Here is a 23,031-nt window from a genome sequence, read left to right on the forward strand (position 1 = left end):
TTTTTTTTCATGGTATTTGTGGTTTGGGCCTGTTCCAAAAATGTTTAGTTGGGCATGATTAAAATTAGTGCAGTGTCATTTGTACTTGGGCAACTCTTTTGAGTTAGAACTTGTACGTACTTTGCATTTTACTGGCTGTGGTGAATTTACATCACTATCACATTAAGCTCATCCTCAGTATGGTCATTCTAACTCAGTTTGGAAAGGTGCTGAGCATTGTTTTCCTTATGACACCTCTCACCTCTTAATAAATAGTTCAGCAGCAAAAGATGTCAGAAAGCAAGAAATCTTTTCTTTGTGCAAAGGAGGGATGAATTAACTAGGGCTTGCTGCAGATGTTTAACTGCCCCCTGCAGTCACTTTCAGAAGAGTCCTTTCAGATGGAATATTGGCCTTGCTGAAAGGGAGACAGCTGCTTCTTAGACTTTTCAGGATATTTGTGGGGTTTTTATGTAGTGTTATTGTGATGATACCAAACCACTATTGCATTTGGATGGGTTTGTGAAATCTTATGTGTCTGTTTGGGGGTTTTGTTTGGTTTTGTTTCCCCATTTGTCTGAATGTGTGATCACTGGGAGTTTTCTCTGTCATAAACCAGCAGTGCTATGGAATTAATAGTAGTAGGTAAACACAGTGCTTTATGTGGAAGGAGTGGGAATGAGGAAAGGTTGAAACAGAATGGAGTTTTTGTTGAAACTATACAGTTGAAAAGTGAACACTTGAAGAGATTGTTCTTTGCAAGTAGAGGAGCTTTGATGTAATGATTAACTGAGAGGAGAAACTAGCTGTGTGTAGAAAGATAGTTAAGCAACTTTTGCTGTACTGCATCTGCTTTGAAATGTCTGGGATTATGGTTGGGAGTTCGAGTTTCTTGAAACTAATGAGCTGCCTCATACTTTTTGTTTTCATATAAGTAGATCTTCTGGCTCTTCATATGATGGAATATCTGGTAATCTTGGCTTCTGCTCTTTTGTGTTTGGGGTTTTTCTTCCCAATTTGCTTGCAAATGGACAGTGTAATGGTTTAGTAAACTTCTATCTGCAATGTAGATTTCTTAAGGAAATGTCGATTTCAGTTACTTTTTGCTAATCAGTTATCTCGTTATTTCGGTATTTTTCAGGAAGCAGAGATAATGTTAGTGATGTTCTAAGTATTTATCATGCCTGATCATGATGGTATTTAAGGATTTACTTTGTAAGAAACATTTGTATTTCATTGCTCTTCTGCTTTCTTTCAGTTCTGCCTATTTTTCCATTGTTTTCCTGCTGAAGCAATTTAGCCTTTCACTAGGTGCTGTAGATCTTTGATTTTTTTTTTTAATTTATTTTTTTTAAATGCAAAATTTTAATGAGGTTGGTCTCTTAAAACTTAAAGACCAGGAGAGACTTAAGCTTTACCTCTGGTCTTAAATTAGGGCAAATCGATGTCCAAACATGACAAATCTCTCTTTTTATGTTGTATCTTTCATCACAGTCATCAGAGACTTTTTTGATCTTACACTTTACCAAGTTGGCCGAAGAACATAACTATCAAATTTTAACCACTTCTTGCCCATGAATTTAAGAATAGAAATTTTAGATCTCTGAATAGTCTTAGTGGTTTAGTATAGTATTAGTACAGGTGCTTTTGCTACTTGAAAGTGTGATAAATTGCAAGCATTAGGAACCTTTGGAAAGAAGATTTGAGTTATGTATGGGAAACTGCTCTTTGCAGAACTCAAAAATCTTTATCTGGATACATGTGCCCTACAAATACAGCCTTTGGGACTTTGTTCACTTGACGATAATGTTTACTTTGGTTATTGCGAAGTTCGAATGTGTCATATTGCTAAGCTCTCATAACATTTATTACAGTAAATGATGGTATTTAGCTTTCAGTCTAATTCTGGAGGAAAATACTAACGTGAGGACATCAGGATTGATGAGTGTTTTGGTAGTGAAGTTAAGTGATTATTCTGAAGAAGTCTGAATTTCTGGGTAATGGCCTATGAAACATTTTGGGTTTGTATTTTAAAGCCGTATCAAGTTGCAGTGTATTTCTGTAATTAATTACTACACAGAACACAGCAACATCAAGCAAAACCTCAGTCAGTTACTTTCTCCACATGTTTTTCCCCAGCATGAATGTTTGATGTGGTCATAGAAGTTGATATAAATTAAATGAAGTAATCACTGGTATAACAGTGCTACATTATAGATAACAGTAAAAATGCCTTGCATTACCAGCTTCCTTAATGAATGGAGCAGAGACAATTGCAACAAGAGCCATGTCCTCCTAGAAACCCTTTAGTCCAGTTTTTATGAATTGCTTGGGGTTTTATATGCAGCAGGGAAGGTGGTGTTGGGTGGGTTTTTTTGTTTGTTTTTTTCAAAGTGTCTTGTGTTAGATATTGTCATTTATGAGAGCAGTAATATAAAACAGTAAGTCTCTTCATCAGCTTGCATTTGTGTTCTGATTCAATTTGGACATCTTAACGGCCATGTGTGAGTAATAATTTCTTGGGTATCTTTCCCTTGATTGTGCTCTGTTGTTAATATATTTTTACCTTAGCACTTAAATCAGCAAACTAGTTTAAAAACCTCCCTGCATCTTCAGGATGAGAATTTCACACAGAATCTAAATTATGCTTTAGGATTTCTGTGTAGGCTGAGAAGTCAAATAATTTTGTTTTCTTCAAGAAAATTTTATATAGTTACTACTGAGTTGTGGGCTTTGTTTTGGTTTTTGTTGGTAGGAATCTTTTCTGCTTTGTCCATATTCAGAACAGAGTTGCATCTCTTTTTGAGGCTGTTAATGCCCTTAATCTATCTTGCAACTTACTTTTAAAAAGGAAATTTTCAAGGATGGAGTATGTGAAGGGCCAGACTTTATTACAATAAATGTGAGAATTTTTTTTCTGCTTGCCCTGAAATAATCCGGCATTTGTGCAGGAGACTTTCAGGACTTAGTGTGAACTTTGAGAACAAAAGTTAACTAAGAGGTGTTTGGAAGAGTAGTAATTAGTAGCTATGGTGACAGATGTCTCACTGTAGCAAGTCAGTCAACTATATATAAACCAAAATTACTTGTAAATTAGAACTCTTCCTCAAGATCTCTTCGTTTTAAAAATAGCCTTTTGCATCAAAACTAGTGACACTGATGTGAAAAGACATCTATTTTTATATGACATCTACATATTTTGTGGTAAAACATTTGATCTTGAGGTGTTCGAGGAGTGTCTTGTCATCCTGCTCCTTTTGACAGCGAATGAGTTTCTAGATTGAGTAATCCATGGCTAGATCAGCACGGTGAATAACTTTTACCTCTTTGAACTACTTTAATGCACACCTTCTGTTTACCAAAGAAAACTTTGTCCAGTAAGAGGAACGGATATTGTGTGCCGTGCCTATGATTGCTTCAGGTCACATCCATCAGCATAAATCTTCCACATGAATGTGTTTATTGCAGAATTTTCAGGAGTGAGATGTTACTGCGTAATAGAGAATGGTCAGGACTTGTTCTTCTGTGACTGGGTGTTTTTCTGCATTTTGCAATTACAGAACAAGATGGTTGGGAGGAGTTTACTACACAGCTGTCAAGTTAGGTTACATATGATTGTTTCTAGAAAAGAGTTTGTGATGTAACTTGAATGCCTGCAACAGGAGAGTGAGGGCCAATAGATTAGTAATGGGATCAGTCCCTTCTAATAGTGTCTATTCACATTTGGTGGTTCTGGTTGGTGGGTTGGGATTTTGGTGTTTGAGGGTTTTTCTGTGTGTACATGTTTGTTGGGGTTTTTTAATTTAAAAAAAACAACCAAAAACCAACCAAACACCACACCAACAAAACCCCACTAAAGACAAAAACACATGCACACAAGATGCCCAGCCCCTCAAAATACCCCCAAGACAGAACATGTTTTGTGCAATTTTTTGCTTGTGTGCGCAGCTTCAGCGCAAAAACACTGTTCGGAGAGCTATTTTAATACTGATATCCTATGGTGATCGTTCCATTTGAAAGATTTTTTTGGTTTGTTTTTTTTCCCTGTGTGAATTACTATCACTATAATACAGTACTTTTACTAGAGTTTTTGTTGCTTCAGGTGCTCGGAGTGTTGCTAGTTCCTTTTAATGGATAAAGTAAACTGAAGAAATCTGATTAGTGATGTTTGTACAGTTTTTGTACCAAGCACCGTGATCTTGGGGGATCCAGGAATTGTAATTCTGGACTACCTTTTGTTTATTTTGCTTTCATAAAATATAAGATTATGCAGGTCATTGTTATTTCCTTCATTTAGTGCAACTCCAAGTAGAGCAAACTCCAAGTTCTGACTGAGAAAAGTACTTTAAGGTCTCAAGATTCTGACGTACAGTAGTTGACAGAAGTCAGATGGCTGACACTATAAATACAGCCTGCTCTCTGTGGTTATCTTAAATGATGCCGCTGCTGTGGGAGGTGTATGTGGCTTAGGAGCCAGTGTCTAAAGCATGGTCTTTTTTAGCCCAGGTCATTGTTATATGCCAACCAAATGAAGCAAACTGAAAATGGTAGGTGTTCTGAACCCACGCTGAGTTGTTCACCTGTCCCTGCTGTGGGCAAACTTTCCTGCTTTTTGTGATGGGGATGGAGCACATAACTAGGATGATGGGCTCAGCTGCTTCATTTCTTTTGTCCATTACCACATGTGAGTTTAAGACCTCAGTCTTGAATGATATAGTGATTGTGAAAGATGTGTGGGACTATAGTTTGAAGTTGAGGGCAGGAGTGCATCATTACAGCAAACCTCTGGAGACAAGTGGTAGACAGCTTCACACTCTCATCCTTTTACTTAAATTGTGAGCAGGAGGCTTTGTTTTTATTTTAAATTAGAGGATTTAGGTTGTGATACAGCTTGAGGTTCTATAACTTAAGACTTTTAGCCAATCTCTTCAATATGAATTACTTCATAAAACCCAACAATATTGCTTGAGAATTTTATTTTATAATGAAGAACCTAAAACATCTAAATAGACTCTTCTAAGCACCATGTAGCAAGTTCTAAAACTGAGTAATTTGAAAGTATTGCTTAAGCTTTTTAGTAGCCTTTTTGTTACTACAATACATTAATACAAATGTAAAAATCATTTTAATGTTTGACATATTGGTTCTGAATTTCCCTGATGTGCATTGTGTAGAAAACAAAGTACTGAATAGCAGTATTGTGCTCTTGACTAATAGTAACCTTGAGTCCTGAGCTCTTCATCTTCAGACCAGTAAGTTCAGTTGCAACAACTGGTAAATGCAAGGTTTGAATAGTGGTTTAGGAAGTAAATGCTTTTGCCTGATGTGCACAGCAGGTAGGAGATGGCGTGCTTTTACCTTTTTCTTGTGAATGCTTTTAATATTCTATAATTTGAAATTCTGATAGGTGTAAGTCTCTCTGTAGAACTCCACCGTTAAAATAAATATGGCAGTGTCATAAGTTAAAAGGAAGGTCAGTGTTGAAATGTTTGCAGGTACAACACACCTGAAGTGTTTGCTCTGTTTTGTTGAGAAAGGTGACATTTTGCTACCAAGGAACACACTAGAGCAACTCAAGGTTTTAAGCAAATAGAAGTTCTGAGCCATTTAAGCTGTTGGTAGCTCTTGGTGCATGACACTGCCCCTCCACCTAAGGTGGTGGTTCCTTCTCCCCAGAAATCCAACCTGTCTTCCTTGTCATAGCCCCTGCATCCTTTTCAGGCAAAGTCTGCTGTCATAGCTCAGACAAAAGTGAAGCTGAGTGACCGGGCTTGTAGTGAACTTCAGTGCTCTTGAACTTTCAGGACATGGTAAGCAGCAGAGAGATTAATAGTTTACAGCACTTCAGATACATCCAGAAAAGGCTGAGCGCTGTTTATGCTCAGCCTCAGTTATGCTGGCACAAAAGTGCTTATGCTGCCATAGTTTATTTTGCTTGACAACAGGTATGAGCAGCCAGCAGGGTTGTCCTGGCAGTACAGTCAACAAAGCTTTAAGGTGTAAACAGACACGGAACAACTTGGTCAGCAAAAGAGTATATTCCCTGCTGTCCTCTCCCTCCTGGCCTTGCAGCTACTGACAGGTTTGGAAGGATAGCACTGAATTCCTGGGAGTAGCTGAGGACTTGAACCTTTTATGTCAGAGTAGCTGGATTTATATTAGACGTGCATGTTCAGATAAAAACTTCAGGTGAATATATTTGGTCCAGTGCTATCTCAAAGTTAACTTTTTGTGTGTGTTTTTAATTTGTTTGCTTAAATTTTCTTTAGTGCATAGAAAGAGTGCTGAAGTTAATTATTTTTCAAAGAAGTTACTGAAAACTGTTAGCAAATTATGTTTCTCTCTGGCGACCTCCAATATTTATGGTCCCTGAAGAGTTAGTGACCTCTCCTTCAGTCTGTTCAATCTGCCTAGAAAATCCCTTTCTTCACCGCTGGATTCACACTGTGTATTTGCCTCAGGTAGCTAGAATAATTTTTAGAAGGAGGTGTGCTAAGAACTCAAAAGTTAATGCACCAGTTGTATTTCTAAGTTGAAGGAGCTGGAGTTCAGTAAGAACAGCTGTTAGATCCATGTGCTTGAGAAATAGAAAACTAAATAGAAAAGCAATTCTGCTTGCTGTACTCCACCCTGTGAATTGTGCTTGCTTATGGAGACAAATACTTTGAGTTCCTTGATGGGTGGGTGGAGTTAGGCAAGTGAGAGGGAAAGGAATTTAGGTTGTGTCTAAGCAGACCAGAATGATGAACTCAATTGGATCTGGAGATAATTTAGCATTTGAACTTCCTTTTCTTACAGCTGAACGACTGACCTGGAATTCAGTATGGTTCACACAGTGTACACTGCTAGCAGAAGTGCTGCTCTTAAAATGAGAAAATAGTGTTTACCCTTCAAGGTCTCTTAATTGTATGAGGGAGAAAGCTTTCTGGCTGTAGTGTAATAAATGTTGGCCATATTGGTTTGACCCAATTTTGTTTTGTTCGGAAATCTTTGTGTGCAATTTGAATTACAGAATCAACCAGGCTGGAAGAGACCTCCAAGAACATCAATTCCAACTGATCACCCAACCCTATCTAATCAATTAAAACATGGCACTAATTGCCTCATCGAGTCTTTTCTTAAACACCTCCAGGGACTTTGACCCCACTACTGCTCCCTGGGCAACCCATTCCATTGGGAAATCACTCTTTCTGTGAAGAACTTTTTTCTAACTTCCAGCCTAAAATTCTCCTTGAAACTATGTCCTCCTCTTATGTCACTGGTTGCCTGGGAGAAGAGACCAACTCCCACCTGGCTACAGCCTCCTCTCAGGTAGTTGCAGACAGCAATAAGGTCTCCCCTGAGCCTGCTCTGGGCCAGGCTAAACAAACCCAGCTCCTTCAGCCCCTCCTCACAGGGCTTGTGCACCAGACCCCTCACCAGCTTGATTGCCCTTCTCTGGACACACTTGAGGAACTCAACATCTTTCCTGAATTGAGGGGCCCAGAACTGGACGCAATACTCAAGGTGTGACCTGACCAGTGCTGATTGGCTGGCCACATTATTCCTGATATACGTCAAGATGCCATTTGCCTTCTTGGCCACCTGGGTACACTGCTGGCTCATGTTCAGTACCCCCAGGTCCCTTTCTGCCTGGCTGCTCTCCAGTTACTCTGTCCCCAGTGCCTCCTGTTAGAATACTCAGTGTGAAACAAGTGAAAGGACACAGTTGTTCAATGTTCACTTACGTAGTTTGTAGCATTAGTAGAAGAATGTCATCAAACTGCAGTGTTTGTCTTAGGTGCTCTAAATGACAGCTTTGCTGCCCCTTCGTGGGGCATGACAGAAATGAAGCTATTAACTTCTTAGTGGCTGTCCTTAAATATTTCTGATTTAAACTAATGCCTTAAAGCCTGTGTGAGAGGGCTCTGAAGCATATGGGAGTTGTGTGTACTTCTCTCACACAGGAAATGAGAGCTGAGGAAAAGAACGGTAAAGTAGGAGGTCCTGACATTGGGATTTTCTTTCTACATTTGTTGTCTTGGCAGTGAAAATATATTGAATGAATAAAATGTCTTAATGGTTGATTTTTGGGTTTTTGTTTGTTTTTGTTTGTTTTTTTCCTGTCAAAGGCAACAGCCTACATTTTGGTACTTATTATTTCATTAATTATTAATTCAGCAGTGGAATAAGGCTGAAGTATGTTTCCTTGCATGCCCTGGTCTATGTCCATATCTTTAGATGGCAGAATTTTTTCCTCTTCATGGAGTGAATCTCGCATCTCTCAGTTCTCCAGTAATTCTCCTCATTGTAATTCTCAACATAATTATCCTGAACTGTGGTTTCAAGCTGGGTTAGATGGAGTAGCAGTAATGTGGTCTTAAAATGGAAAAGGATGGCTATACTTAGTGATAGCAAATGTTATGTGAGACTGTCTTGATGTCATTCTTCATTTACTGCAGTACTGGAACAGTTCTGCGCTGGAAGAGACATGAGGTTCTTCTGTTCAGTGTATTGTACTTGGGCTATTCAGATCATAAGAGTTTGAAAAAAACCCACAGTTTAAATGCTCAAGAACTTGTTAATAGGGTGCTTAACTCTTTAAACGTTGTTTTGTTTCTGTTGTCCTGTGTTTTGAGCACTCACTCTCCACCTTTACCTTTGACCTTGTAACAAACAGTTACACAAGAGAATCTCTGTCTTTGGCTTTTGAATATGTGTTGGCTTTCTCAGAGCAAATTAAAAAAACTAGCAAGTTTATTAACAGTTCATTTTTGATGATGTATTTGTCTACACTTTAGGCTAATTCTAGAACTTCATGTTAAACTTCTAGTTGGATCCTTAGTGAAATATAGTGTAGTATATTGAGAGAAATGCTGTATATCGTGAAGATGGAAAAAATGCAGTGCTTTAAAGCAAATGTTATAGTCAGGTATTAAAACAGCACATCAGTGTTTCGTTCTACCGTTGTGCTATAATTAAATGTAATGTAATTAATGTAGTGCACTGCTTAAGTGATTTCTTTCTTTTCAGGATTTTCTGAGCCTATCTTTTGTCTTCTCTGAGATCCTTCAGAAGCATCTCATCCTATACTGGGACTGCATATGGCTTGGGAAACAAAACACTATGACTTTCTCATGTGTCAGGCTAAATAAAGAGTTCTTTTCAGCCTACTTCTTGGAAGGTGTTACAGTAGTAATCCTTAAGCAGAATGGGTTTTGTTGGTCATGTTTGGGGTTTTTTTTCTTGTCTGTTTGAAGAAAACAGCACATTGCATAGGCAGTTAAAATTTGTCCTTGTGGAGCACAGCAATTTAGCAACTTCCTAATATCGGCTAGGATTCTTATTGTATGTGTAGCAACATCTAAGGAAGGATTTTTCTTTTTCACTAACCAGGAAGTATTAGGAGTTTGTTATGGGATGGGGGGGGGGCTGGACTGTGATTTAGGAACTTGTTGGTACTCTTCATTCACCTTGAAAGCAAGGGAACTTAAATGGAAAGACATTTTCATGCACTACTGGTCAGAATGGAGGAGGTACTTATGTTCAGTTTTCAAAACTGAGTAATAACTTGAAATACAATAAATACTAAATTTGTAAAATTAATCCACATTTTGTTGCAAAGAATGGAAACGAAAGTCTGCAATTTTGTGAATCTTCCTTAATGCAGTTTCTAAAGAGGTTGGACTGTACTAGAGGAATCTGAGTCTACCAATGAACTGCAAGTTTTACTTCAGGATAAAGTCTCCATGTTTCTGTGGAAGCAGAATGGTGGGATGTTTGTGTTTAGCAGAGTTGATTAATGGTATATGAATGAGAGATGATGCCAACATCATGATATTTATTATGTAAATGCCCTTGCCATGCTCCCTACAATGTTGAGCATTGCCAAAGTCCACTCTGGCTCAGCAGCTGATGCTGAGCTGGACCCTTCCTCCTAGTGCCACCAACAGCTCCTCTTGCTCTGGCCTTCAGAGTGTGACTTTGCCAGTGATGTGGGTATTTCACGCTATGCAGCTGCTGGCCTCATCCCTGTGGCTTCCTCTTCCCGTGGAACGAGAATATAAACTACTAAGGAAGAATTGTGGGCTAGAATTTATCTGTCCACTTGAAAAGGTGATACCAGAGAGTAAGTTTGTTAAATAATTCCTTTACCTTAAGAAAGAAGGGAAACTACCACTTGAACCCTACATAGAGATGTAAGGATGTGATCATTCTTTAACAGTTCTTAAAAGCTGAGGGTTTTTTTTTCCGAATACGCATGAACTACCATCTCTGCTCTACACTGGACAAGTTGTTAACATGAGGCACAAAGGGCTGAGACTTCAGCTTGATCTGAAGAGAGGTGTGAACTATAAAAACAAAAGGTGTAATTGCTGCCCTTCTTTTCTGGCAGTACTGGCTTTAGCAACTTCTCAAATTGAGTCAGCTCTCAAGACTGGTTTGTGGTAGCCAAACAAATGCCTGAGCCAATACACCTAAAGAGGTGGTGGTGCAACTCAGCAATGAGCACTGGGGAAGGGAAAGATACCTGTAGTTATCCTTTAAGCTGGCACTACTGCTGAAGTTTGTTAGTTTGCTCTGGGAAGCAGAAAGAACAAGTGGTGCTGGTTTCACAGAAGGCGCTGTATTACCTCATAGCTGCTGTACGAAAGGCTCTGGGAATTGGAGAACCAGCTAAGGATACTGCATCACTGACAGTATATTAAATACCAGTATACTACCATAAATACTGATTAATTCTTAATGCTAGTTGACTACACGTGTATTTGTGTTAGAGCTTGTGCTTTGGGTTTTTTTGTTGTTCTAAACATAATTTTTAGTAATGACACAAAAGTGACAGATTGACAACCTTTGACAAAGATCATTTGACCTAGAGAAAACTGTACAGCAGTAACAGTTGAGTTTTCCTATTGGAAAGGGACTGGCTCTGTGGGTTCCCAACGAAGTGCTAGGTAAAGATAACTGAATCCTTTACACAAAGTCTTGAAGTCGGTGCGTATCTCCTTGGACACTGGCTTATTAACACGTTGCTGGTATTCCTTATTTCTTTACTAGATGCAGGAAGAAGAGTGGTTTCATCCTTGGATGTAAAGACTTAGACTTTTTTTTTTTAAACTTACATAATCAAATCCTGTAGCATGCAGTTAAATGTACATTGATTCACTACTATTAAATGTAATGTGGCCACAGATGCAGCCCTTTGTTTACAGGGGGTCTTTATATATTTTTAAAAAATCTTTCTTTCTTTTTCCAGTTTGAATTTTGTGTCTGCTGGTATTTTGTAAGCTTTGTGTTGCTGATACTCTGTTGCATGTCCTTTCCCATGGTCTCCCTCCTGTATTTCCTTGAGCTGTCTCACCTGTGACCTGTCTGCAGACTCTGCAGAAGTATGTGCAAAAGGGGCATTGATTAATGTAGAAGGAGGGATGAAAGGCAGACATTATGCACAGGGAAGAAAAGGGTGGGGAAAACAAATTAGCCCAAGCATATTTGTTCCTCCTTGCCTGTGACTCATAATTTCATAACAGAAGGATTTTCAAATGGAGCAGAATGCTAATTGAAAACAAACAGGAAGTTAAAAAAAAATAATTCTCTGCACTGAACCATGAGAGGGCTCAGTACTTTCAGATGAGTAATTAGCTTATTAATTTAATTGGCTTTTAAACTTAATTGTTATCTAAGCTATATTACATGCTATTATTCGTGTCCCTGCCCATGGCAGGGGGGTTGGAACTAGATGATCCTTGAGGTCCCTTCCAACCCTAACAATTTTATGGTTTTATATTAATACTTAGTACTTTATTAATATATAAATTACACAGAGTGGGTCTGATTGTTAATGCAATGAATGCAGCTGTAATTTCTTGAATCTATCCACATTTGTACTTACCTCTATGTACACATGACTGATGGTCATTTTCTTTCATTGAAGAATGAAGGGGAGAATAAATAAATCTTTCATGTGCTGCTTTTCATCCTATTATTATGTACACCTAGCAGAACTTTCCTGTGCTGGTATTCCCCTTGCTTACTGTATTGAGTCCCATTTTCTGGGTACAATGGTATTTAAGTTATATGGACAAGCACATTAGAGAGACATATGCTTGGTATAATTTTCCAGTATGAGATCTGAAGAGCCCTAGTGCTGGTCTCCTGTTCCATTTTTAGACCCACCTTTTCCCTTGATACTATGATTTTGAGCAATATATCATGTTTTTCAGGAGTGTGATAATAGAGGCATATAAAAGCATGGGAAATTTTATATGGAGTCCTGGGGGAAAAAAAAGCTGACTGCTTTTATAGGAAAAACATGGGAATGTATCTGTTTCTGTGCAGGCAACATCTCTCACCCAGCCTTAGGTTTGCTTTGGTACTTCATGACAGGAAGCCAGGGATTTCTACCTTCCCATCAGGTTCCTGTAATAATGACTGTCATCTTGAATGACTAAAAATGACTCATTTCAGCAGTTACACCTGGCTGGTTACTAACATTCCAGTCCCCTCTTTCATGCCTCTTTCAGGCTGATCAGGTCTTAGCCAGTGAGTCTGGTCCTCTGCCAGATGACTCACTTATACCTGCTTCTCAGATGCAGCAGTTTTGACTTGAAGTCTTGTGTCATAAGCAGTTTCAGACTCAGTAAGTTGCTATTAAAATTAAGTTAATTCCACAAATGGATATTTACAAAAGTACTTGATGATGTGGCAGTCTTGAGATTAACTTAATAATGTGAACTAGTATCACTGATAGGTGAAAGCATCCTCTTTTTTCTTTCTCCGTGATTTCACCATGATCTTGTATTACAGTTCCCAAATTCTGTCTTCTGCCAAAGTTTTCCCTTGTGCGCTCTCTGCTATTCTTCCCTCCAGCATGTTTCTGTCTGGAACACTGGTACTCTAAATGGATTTTTTGTGTGTTGGCCAACATAAATTCTTACATGTGTGGCAAAAGGTGGTGTTGCTAACAGCATCCGATCCTTTCCGTGCAGCCAAGAGGTTAAGTACAGTTTGTAGCAATTATTTTCATAGTGAATGTGGTAGAATTCAATCACATGTAAACCAAAATGTAAGGAAAAGTTTTCTTGATAATGTGAAAATGTTGCATCCTGATGAGGGCCTTCTGAGTTTGATACAACTTGTCCTCTTCTACGCTGAGAGGTCAAGCTATATTATTATTTTTTTTTTGGCAAAATACAATTTAATGGAGCTTATGGTTCATCATACTTACATTGGTTTTTTCCAGGTACATTACTGTTCTTTTTCTTTGGTTTTTTTTTTGCAGTTCTATCTTCAAGACACTAAAAGTAGTAATGGTACCTTCATTAATAGTCAGAGACTGAGTAGAGGATCTGAGGAAAGCCCACCATGTGAAATTATGTCAGGTGACATCATCCAGTTTGGTGTAGATGTGACGGAGAACACACGGAAAGGTAAGGGTATGGATCGATCTTTTTTTTAAAGCATATTTATTTAGAACACTGTATTATGATTTGGTTAAGGGTAAATTATATTCCTGTTGTAAGAAAATAGAGTGGGTATTTTGTTGTTGTTTCTCCTTTGTGCTGGCAAGTGAGCCACACAGTAAACTGGATCAAGAAACTGATCTGCTTTGTAAACATAGACTATTCCATTCCTCTTGCCACAGCTAGATTTAACTAGGTTGCTTCCACAGCCCACCTCTTCTGTGGATGTGTGGGTGCCAGTGCATATAGTGAAAATGCAGATCCAGAAAAGGAGGCTGAACGGGGACCACATGTTTAGCTATTGCATCACTTAAATTGACTTAACAGCTATTTTAAAAGCGCAGCGTAGGCACGTGTGTAGTGCTGTGTTGGGTGTTTTTTGTTGTGGTTTGGGGTTTGGTTGAATTAGTTTATTAACTACTTTTCTTTAAACCCAGAAGTTTCAGCCAATAATGTGGCAGAAATATGAATCTGCCCTTTTTTTGGTACCCAGCACAAGTTTGAAACAGGCTAATTTAATTCTTGTCAAGATACCTACTTTGTGACTGCTACTGATTTTGGTTTCTGCAGGTACTTTAAAATGAGGATAGAAGAATGCTGTTAGCTGAAAAATGAAGTGATGGGATTTTGGTTTGGTTTGGTTTTCTTGCCTTTTTCTTCCCAGTCTGTGCACTCAGGAGATCTTGTATTTGGTAATTGTTGTAGTTTGAGTTGGGTGCCCCCCTGGTGCATTCACTTCCTGTGTCCAGAAGTCCAGCCCAGAGGGATGGACACAGGAAATTGTGTATTTCCTACCATAATTCTTTGCACCACTATAAGATCCAGTGCGGAGTCTGGCACTCTCTCTTTCCTTCCCTCTCCGAGACTTGGTAACTGGGGGAGAGATCTCCCGGCCATGGGCCTGATTGGGCCCAAGGCCACAGGGGGATGGGCAGTCTCAGGCCTGGCCAGCTGAGACTAGCCCAGCAGAGGGAGGGGGAAGAAGGAACCCTGGGGGTTTTGGATGCACCCTCAGGTGGGGATGGGATCTTTCTTTGTCACTGCGCTTTGGGTTGTCTGTAACATTCACTGCTTTCTATTTAAACTTTCATCACTTTTGCAATCCGTTTGCCTGAGTCGTTATTTCTGCCTGTGGTGGGGAGGGGATCTGCCCCAACCCATTACAGTAATAGTTATGTATCTGTGTTAATAAAAATGTAACCTCAGTCTCTTTTCTTTTGCATTTATGTAGTGTTTCAGAAGCTTTTGGTTTTTTCTCTTTCTGAAGACTGGTCTGTATGGGAGTTACTGGATTGTAATCAATGTTCTCCAGGCATTTTAAAGTTTCCTAGTAGGTTTTACTTGCTGCAAGTATGGAACTTCTGGCCATGTTTGGAAGACTCCTAGTCCAGTAATACAAAGATTTGTCAATAAATTGTCAGAACTGCCATCTCTGCTCTTTCTCTTTACTGTTGTGATTTTCATAGAGCTTGTGCTTAAAGAGAGGTATATTGGGAAAGAATGAAATGGAAGAATAATATTAAAATTTAAATGCTGATGGTAAAATTCTTAAACAACCTTCACCACCACCTCTGAAACCAAGCACCCTCAAACCAACCCGCAGTCCAAGAGCATTTTTAAAGGGCTTTAAGTGAACAAAGCAAAAGACGTGGCCTGCTCCATCTGTTACTCATGAATTTTGTCTCTTTGTAGCCAGGCAGACTGTAGTTCAAGAAGTCTGAAGTGTGAGAGGAAGGTTAATGAATGTTAAAAAAAACCACTGTTAAGCAGTGATGATAGTTAAGTATTTTGTAATGGAGAGCTTCTGGAGCTGGAGTGTTTTTGAGCGATTCACTGCAGCAAAGGTCCCATCACATTGTTTAACTTTTCTCAAAAATGATGTCTCCAAAATTTAAGTCCCAGATGTCTAGTTGGAATTGTCTGTTAGTTACTTAAAATGTTATTTCAGAGTTAAGTGCTTGCAAATATTTATGAATACTAGCAATAGACATGGAATAAGCGAAAAGAGTACTTTGCATTTAGAACTATGGATATGATGAGATGCTGTCCTTGCTAAAAGAAACTGAATCATAGGATAGGATCAATAAGGTTGGAAAAGACCTCAAAGATCATCAAGTCCAACCTGTCACCCAAGACCTCATGACTACTAAACCATGGCACCAAGTGCCACCTCCAATCCCCTCTTGAACACCTCCAGGGATGGGGACTCCACCACTTCCCTGGGCAGCACAATCCAATGGCTAACAGCTCTCTCTGTGAAGAATGGTAACCTTGTGGAAACACATAAGAATTGTACCTGAAATACAGAATTATGAGGGGAAAAAATACTCTTTGCTCTGTATTTCCACAGGATGCTGCTCTGCAGTACTGTTCTTCAGTATCTACTCTTTACTCCTATATAACTTTAGGATGAAGATGTCAAAATCTGAGCCTGTCCCCAGATCTGAATTTTTAGCTTCAAAACTACACCAAGAGTGCTAGTACTGAAAGTAAACTTCATGTGTATTTAGACCTAAAAAAAAAAAAAAAAAATATTATTTGGTTGGATTATTAATTGAAGTTCTCTTGCTTTTATCAGCAATTATTTGCAATGAGATTATGTGGAAGTTTGCGGAAAGCTCATTGTAAGCAATTTCTTGTCAGAAATTTGTACCAGTAGTGCTTCTTCCAAGTGGTTTTATATTAGTTTTACAGAACATGATCCCAGCCACCTGGCACTTGTGTAATGAGTGATCAGGTTTTGCAGCTTTCCTTTTACTCTTCTGCTCTGAACGCAAGAGCTGTACTCATGTTACTCATGAATGTGTTGAGATAGCTAATGAGGAAGAGCATACAAATTTGCTTTCCTCCCTCCCTGTGCTCTTCCAAGCAATGAATGAAGATTGTATCATCCTGCTGGGGCATGAAACACCTACCTCCTACCTCACAGTTAAAGTGTTTACCCATGAGTGCGAGTGGAATGCATATAAGCACATTTTTTGCACCATTTCATTTCAGTGGTCTTAGATGTTACGGTTCATCTAGTAATGGAACAGACATGGAAGTAGGTTTTAAATTAGTGATTTCCTTTAAAACAATCTTGCATTCTGGTGTTTACATAATGCCTTGTGTGAGACATTTCAGCATTTTTCTGCATAATTGCAAGGTAATGACAGGATAGAGTCTACTTGCCTATGTAGATTCTGAATTGTGTAAACATTGCTAGAATGCATTTCTTTTTATTGTTCAGGCTGCATCTTGGTAAGTAATTTCCTTGCAAATATGATCTTGATTTGGTTCATTAAAATAGTGGCATGTTCAGTATGTGATATTTTTTTTTTCCAGGGTATCTTACAGGAGCAGTGATTGCTCTGCTTTCTGCTGCTGAAGTCCTTAACAAGGCCACAAGGAAATGTTTCCAAACCTCCTGCTTCCTTATTTGTCTACTTGTTACATTGCTAACAAGTACACAGGCCTGCTCATTTCCCTCTTCTTAATGCAGTGCTTATCTATTAATCATCTTGCCCTGCTTTCCTCTGTGTCGTTTATGACCTTTCAGCACTTCTGAAATTTCCCAATCAGTGACAGAGTGCTCCACAAGTTAGCTGGTGGTGACCTCCTGGTGTGGAGAGCACAGCAGCTTGCTCAAATAGCGTGAAATAATGCCAGATAATTTAGTTAATACAGTTCATGCAGTTTTGCTTTGTTTTGTTTTTTCCAGTCAAGTTTGAACTTTTCATTTTAATCCAGCTTTGCTCTGGTGTGGTGTTTGAGAAAAAATGTGCAGATGAGGTGGCCCAGCTCACGTTGCCAGTCAGATACCTGGAGTTCCCCAAGGCCAGCAAGAGGCAATTTCTTGGTGCCATTATGATTATTACCTTGCCTACTCTTGTCACATGAATAAGTGAAAATGAAAGTGAGTTTCACTCACATTGTCTCTGTGAAGCAAAGGTTTTGAGCGTTTTACTCATTTGCAGCATAAACCCTGTATCAGTGCTCAGGGCAGCTCTTGGTGGTGGTTTGGAGTTCTGTAGTGAGTTGTGCGTTCCAGAATGAGCTAGCAACACGTTTGTGACTGAGGTCTGGCAGAGCAGCGGCTCAGGATGCGCCTTTGTGCAGTGGGGCGGGCAGCAGGCCGGGCCCGGGGTCCTGCCCGGTGGCGCTTCCCTGCCGGCAGCGGTGGCCTGGGGCGCCCTCTGGCGGCGCCGCCGTCCGCTCCCGGTCGAGCTCCGCTGCCGCCGTGCCGCGGTCGCCGCGCCCGGAGGTGAGTTTGTGGCAGGGGCCTGGGGCGGGCGGGGAGCACGGCTTAGCCAGAGGAGCGTTTCGTTAGTCCCGTTTGGCGACCAGGGGTTGCTTCACTGCTTTGCTCCTTTTGAGGAATAAAAACAATACAGGATGCAAATGCAGCAGTTACTACTATCCTGTCCTCTCCTCACTAGAGAAATGTTTTATGTGCTGTTTTTGCATTCCCCTGGGCTTTTGCATTGTTTTTCCAATTATGAAATACTGCCACTGAAGGATAGGATGTGGAGTGTGTGTTTTCAATGATTTTTATTTTCTTAACCTAACAAAATGCTTAGTACCTTTTCCCAATCGGTCATTCTGAGACCCTCTGCTAAATTCCCATTGTGTACATTTTTTACCAAAATAAAGCTCATGCAGCTTTTAGGAGATTTATTTTGGACTGAGCCTTGATGGCAAAACTTCAGAATTCTGTAACTTTACAGCAGATCTACCTGACATGACTCAAAAGTAAAGCTGTTGATGTTTCATTTCAAATACCTCAGCACTTTCTTCTTGAAATCACTGATTTCCTCTTTATGCCTTAAAGGAAAGATTCTTCCTTATTAAAGCTATGTGAGTATCACATGCTACAGCTGGGATTGCCCTTTTTTTTTATTTAATGTTTTTGCATTAACAGATTTGTGAATTCTGGGCACCTAGGATTTTTAAAGCCAACACCACCACCCCTTCCCCCCAAGCCCTACTGGTTAATTTATTTTGATGATGAAGTTCTGGCTGTTCTTCCCTGACATACCATAGTTTAGCAGGTCAGTTTGAAAAAGCAAGGTGCAGTAGCCAAGAGAATAGTTCTCCAAAGCATTAGCTTTTGGCACTGAGTAAAGGTGAAGAACAATTGTGTTTAGTTGGATGATTTTTACTGTATTTTTAGATTCTATTCAAAGAACTGTCTCATTTCCCTGGAGTACTACCCATGTCCTAAAACACCCATTGCCCCTTTTTTTTTTTTTCTTCAAACCCAGATTAGCTGTTTTGCTGATATTAATAACCATGGAAGTAGAGCAGCTATTTGTGTTTTGGTGGGTACTTCAGGTATAGTGGTAGAGGATAGATCACCATATACTTATTTGTATGTAGCTTACAGTAATGTCTTGGAAACAACATCTATCTTTCTTTCCATGTAACTAGAATGGATTTTTACTTCCTAATTCACCAGCCAACATGGATTTAGGAAGGGCAGGTCCTGCCTCTCCAAGCTGATCTCCTTCTATGATCAGGTGACCCATCTGGTGGAGGTGGGGAGGCCTGTGGATGTGGTCTACTTGGACTTCAGCAAGGCCTTTGATACCGTCCCCCACAGCAGACTGCTGGCTGAGCTGTCAGCTCGTGGCTTGGACTGCAACACTCTGTGTTGGGTTAGGAACTGGCTGGAGGGCCGAGCCCAGAGAGTGATGGTGAATGGTGCCACAGCCAGCTGGCGGCCAGTCACCAGTGGCGTCCCCCAAGGATCAGTGCTGGGCCCCATCCTCTTTAACATCTTCATTGATGATCTGGATGAGGGGATTGAGTCAGTCATCAGCAAACTTGCAGATGACACCGAGTCAGGAGCAGATGTTGGTCAGTTAGAGGGTAGAAAGGCTCTGCAGAGGGACCTCGACAGACTGGACAGATGGGCAGAGTCCAATGGGATGGCATTTAACAAGTCCAAGTGCCGGGTGCTGCACTTTGGCCACAACAACCCCATGCAGAGCTACAGGCTGGGGTCAGAGTGGCTGGAGAGCTGCCAAACAGAGAGGGACCTGGGGGTACTGATCGACAGCTGCCTAAACATAAGCCAGCAGTGTGCCCAGGTAGCCAAGAAGGCCAATGGCATCCTGGCCTGCATTAGGTATAGTGTGGCCAGCAGGAGCAGGGAAGTCATTGTGCCCCTGTACTCTGCATTGGTTAGGCCGCACCTTGAGTACTGTGTCCAGTTCTGGGCCCCTCAATTTAAGAAGGACATCGAGACACTTGAACGTGTCCAGAGAAGGGCAACAAGGCTGGTGAGAGGCCTTGAGCACAAGCCCTATGAGGAGAGGCTGAGGGAGCTGGGATTGTTTAGCCTGGAGAAGAGGAGGCTCAGGGGTGACCTCGTTGCCCTCTACAACTACCTGAAAGGTGGTTGTAGCCAGGAAGGGGTTGGTCTCTTCTCCCAGGCAACCAGCACCAGAACAAGGGGACACAGTCTCAGGCTGCGCCAGGGGAGGTTTAGACTCAAGGTGAGGAGAAAGTTCTTCATCTAGTCATTCGTCATTGGAATGTGCTGCCCAGGGAGGTGGTGGAGTCAGCATCCCTGGAGGTGTTCAAGAGGAGTTTGGACGTGGCACTTGGTGCCATGGTCTAGTCATGAGGTCTGTGGAGACAGGTTGGACTTGATGATCCTCGAGGTCTCTTCCAACCTTAGTGATTCTGTGTGATACTGTGATATAACTGTACAAGGAAAAAAACCCAGATGTAATTTGATTGTCATGTCACTGTAAATGTTTGGGGAAATACAGTGCAGAGATGTTGAACTTGATGTAAGAATCAAATATCACATTTCTTCTTTCTGTTCTTCAGGATCTTTCTTGAGTTCAAAGAAATTTGAATTTGGCCCTGGAGAAGCAAGCTTTCTCCTCCTGAAATGAGAGACCACTTGTCTAGGGATCAGTATTGGTGTGGAAAGATAGAGCTGTGCGGCTGTGTGGATTTGAAGGATCCTGCTTATAGTGTTCAAGAGGCTCAGCATTTCCTTTTTGATCTTCATGTTTGTAAATAAGAAGTGCTTAGCAAGTTCCAAATATTGAAGTGAACTGATGAGAACGGAGACAGGGATGACAAGACTCAATATGAGCAATAGAATGACCAATATGATCGAGTATTGTTCCTTTATTGTTCCAGTATTGTAGGACTATAGTGCGAGCATAGTGAGTACAGCACAGTAGTGTAAAGCAAAGAAGGGAAAGTGTGTATCAAGGGAACTTCTACAACTTATATAAACTCAGAGAGCCTTGTTGGCATGGCTTCGTTGGTTCCCACGAGTGACCACACATCACATTATTATAGATTATTGGTCCAACTGCTAATGACACGTGAGGTGGTTGATGCAGGTGTGTGTCCTGTTATTCCCAGATAACTTTCTGTGTTTATAGCTACCAGTGCCCTGCTTTAGCTACATGCTGCAGGCACAGCACTGTTTTGCTACACTGCTAGCCACTTCTGCACTTATGCTGAGCATGGCCTACCACCATGTCAGGCTCTAGGCTTACACTGCCAGATTGCTCACACTGCTCGTTGCTGGCATTGCCACAAATCCTCCTTTTTGTTTTTGTGAGCAATCTGGTCATGGGAGTTATTCTCATCCCATACAGGATACTACTTGCATATACAGAAGCACGCGAGTTAAAGCTAAGCTCTATAGCTAAAGCAAGAGTTCTGCAGTGCAGCATATCTAACAGACTGATGTAAGCCATGCAAGGCACAAAGCTTAAGTTGAACTAGTTACAATGTTCTAACAGAGCTGGCATAATACATGGTCAAATACAACAGACATTGTAAAGAAGAACTTAGATCTTAATAGTTCTGATCTTTACATTTCACTCTTCTTACTGACAGAGAAGACTTGATGCCTGAACACATTGCACACAGAGATTAAGACACAAATGCAATCCTTAGCACTATCTTTTACAATCTGCTTTAGGGGTATGTTGCATATTTATTTTTCTCTAGAAGGGTCAAAAATCATTAATTGTTTAATGGTAGCAAGAGTTCTTTAATCTGTAAATGTAGATCTGGCCAGGCTCTAGCTACACAGATAGAAAACTAGCAGGCAAACAGCAAGAGCAAAAGAGCTTCATTGCTTTGCCCAGTATAAAATTACACATAATGATGTGTTTTTGCTCATCCTAGTAATTCTAATCTCACACAACAGTTAAGCAGTCATGACACTCAGTTATAAGTTAGATGCTTTCTGTTGATATCTTGGATTATCGTGACAGTTGAGGTCAGTGCTAGGCAGGTTTGCTGACTGTCATTTTCATGACAGTTGTGCCGTGTTCGTGCCGTCTTGTGGTGAGAGGGTTGCAGCACTTTGCAAAGTTGATGTTTCCAGGTGTTGACATGAACTAATTATCTCTTGTTGGTATCATTAAAAAACTTTTTTTGCTATGGGGTATTCTCTCTTTTCCCTTTTTTTAAAATTATTTGTATTTTTTTCTAGTTAATGTCTAAGAAGGAAATAGAAAGATGTTACATTAGCTAAGGAATACTTTTTAAAACGAATACCTATTTACTACAAACCTTAACTATGTTACATGGAACTCCTTTGAAATGCCTAGGTACACACTATTGAATTTATAATTAACAGTAATGAATGATGATGAGTTAATATTTGTTTCTTTTCAGTTACCCATGGATGTATAGTCTCCACAGTCAAGCTGTTTCTTCCAGATGGAATGGAAGCTCGATTACGATCAGAGTAAGAATAAGTATCTGTTCATGTCTGACAAAATTAAACTAATATATAATGAGGATTTGAGGGGTGTGATGTTCAACACCAGCATTAGGAACAGTTTAATTTGAGGGATATTATGTTTAATAACATCAGCATAGGAACAGTTTATTTTCCTGTGATCATGTGTAGGAAGTAATAGAGCACGATTCTTCTGCAGGTATTAAGAAAGAAATCTCATTTACTTGTCAATTCTAGAAATTAAGACAACTATAAAAGAATAAAAGTGTTCTATACAAGAATAAAATCCTTACCAAGTTGGTCTTTTGTGACTGGCAGCAGTTTAGTGTACTGGAATGGGTGTTACTTAAACACAGGAATATAGGAAATGAGCAGATTCTCCTTCCGTTAATTTTTAACTGGGATTGTTGGTTTTGCTCTTCTTAAATGCACACAGACTCTACTGAAGTGAAGTTAACATCTCTGTGTGTGTGTGTGTGTACACATAACACTGTTCTTCAGATAAGTAATATAGTAACATGTGCCTATGGTACAGTTGTTTGATGTCACAAAGAAAATTTTGCCTCACTTGAGGCAGCATGTTGGATTGAAAACTCAGATGAATGTTGAAAGGGTTTTCTGTGCTTATGTACACGTCTTGAATAGAATTTTGAAGAGCAGTATGTTTTGTTTACAGTACCTGAGTACTGTATCATTCGTATTGAGAAATATTTGCCTGAGGCCTAAGGATGTCTTTGCTTCTGGCAAGACTAAAAATGAAGTACTATGGGAAATTGTCCATGTAATCATATGTCCTAATAAGACACAGGAGAAATGTAGAGTGTTAAATTTTCAGTTCTGAAGAAATTGTGCAAGTATAACATTTGCTGTAGTGAAAGTGTACCAAGTTCTGTAAGCTAC

At 40.0% G+C, this 23,031-nt stretch overlaps 1 protein-coding gene across 23 annotated transcripts in view; it reads left to right on the top strand.

The window, feature by feature from the left end:
* Window positions 1-23,031, top strand: part of SLMAP (sarcolemma associated protein) — a 92,357-nt gene that overhangs the window by 25,158 nt on the left and 44,168 nt on the right. For 19 of the 23 annotated variants that reach the window (XM_054162383.1, XM_054162463.1, XM_054162418.1 and 16 more), the window contains exons 3-4: window positions 13,241-13,388; window positions 22,065-22,137. In XM_054162383.1, coding sequence (XP_054018358.1) covers window positions 13,241-13,388; window positions 22,065-22,137 — 221 coding nt within the window. Of the gene's footprint in view, window positions 1-13,240; window positions 13,395-22,064; window positions 22,138-23,031 lie in introns of all 23 variants that reach the window. The other 4 variants (XM_054162374.1, XM_054162359.1, XM_054162459.1 and 1 more) reach the window with 1 other exon arrangement.

Source organism: Dryobates pubescens, chromosome 1 (genome assembly GCF_014839835.1).
Source record: "Dryobates pubescens isolate bDryPub1 chromosome 1, bDryPub1.pri, whole genome shotgun sequence".
Classification (NCBI taxonomy): Eukaryota; Metazoa; Chordata; class Aves; order Piciformes; family Picidae; genus Dryobates; species Dryobates pubescens.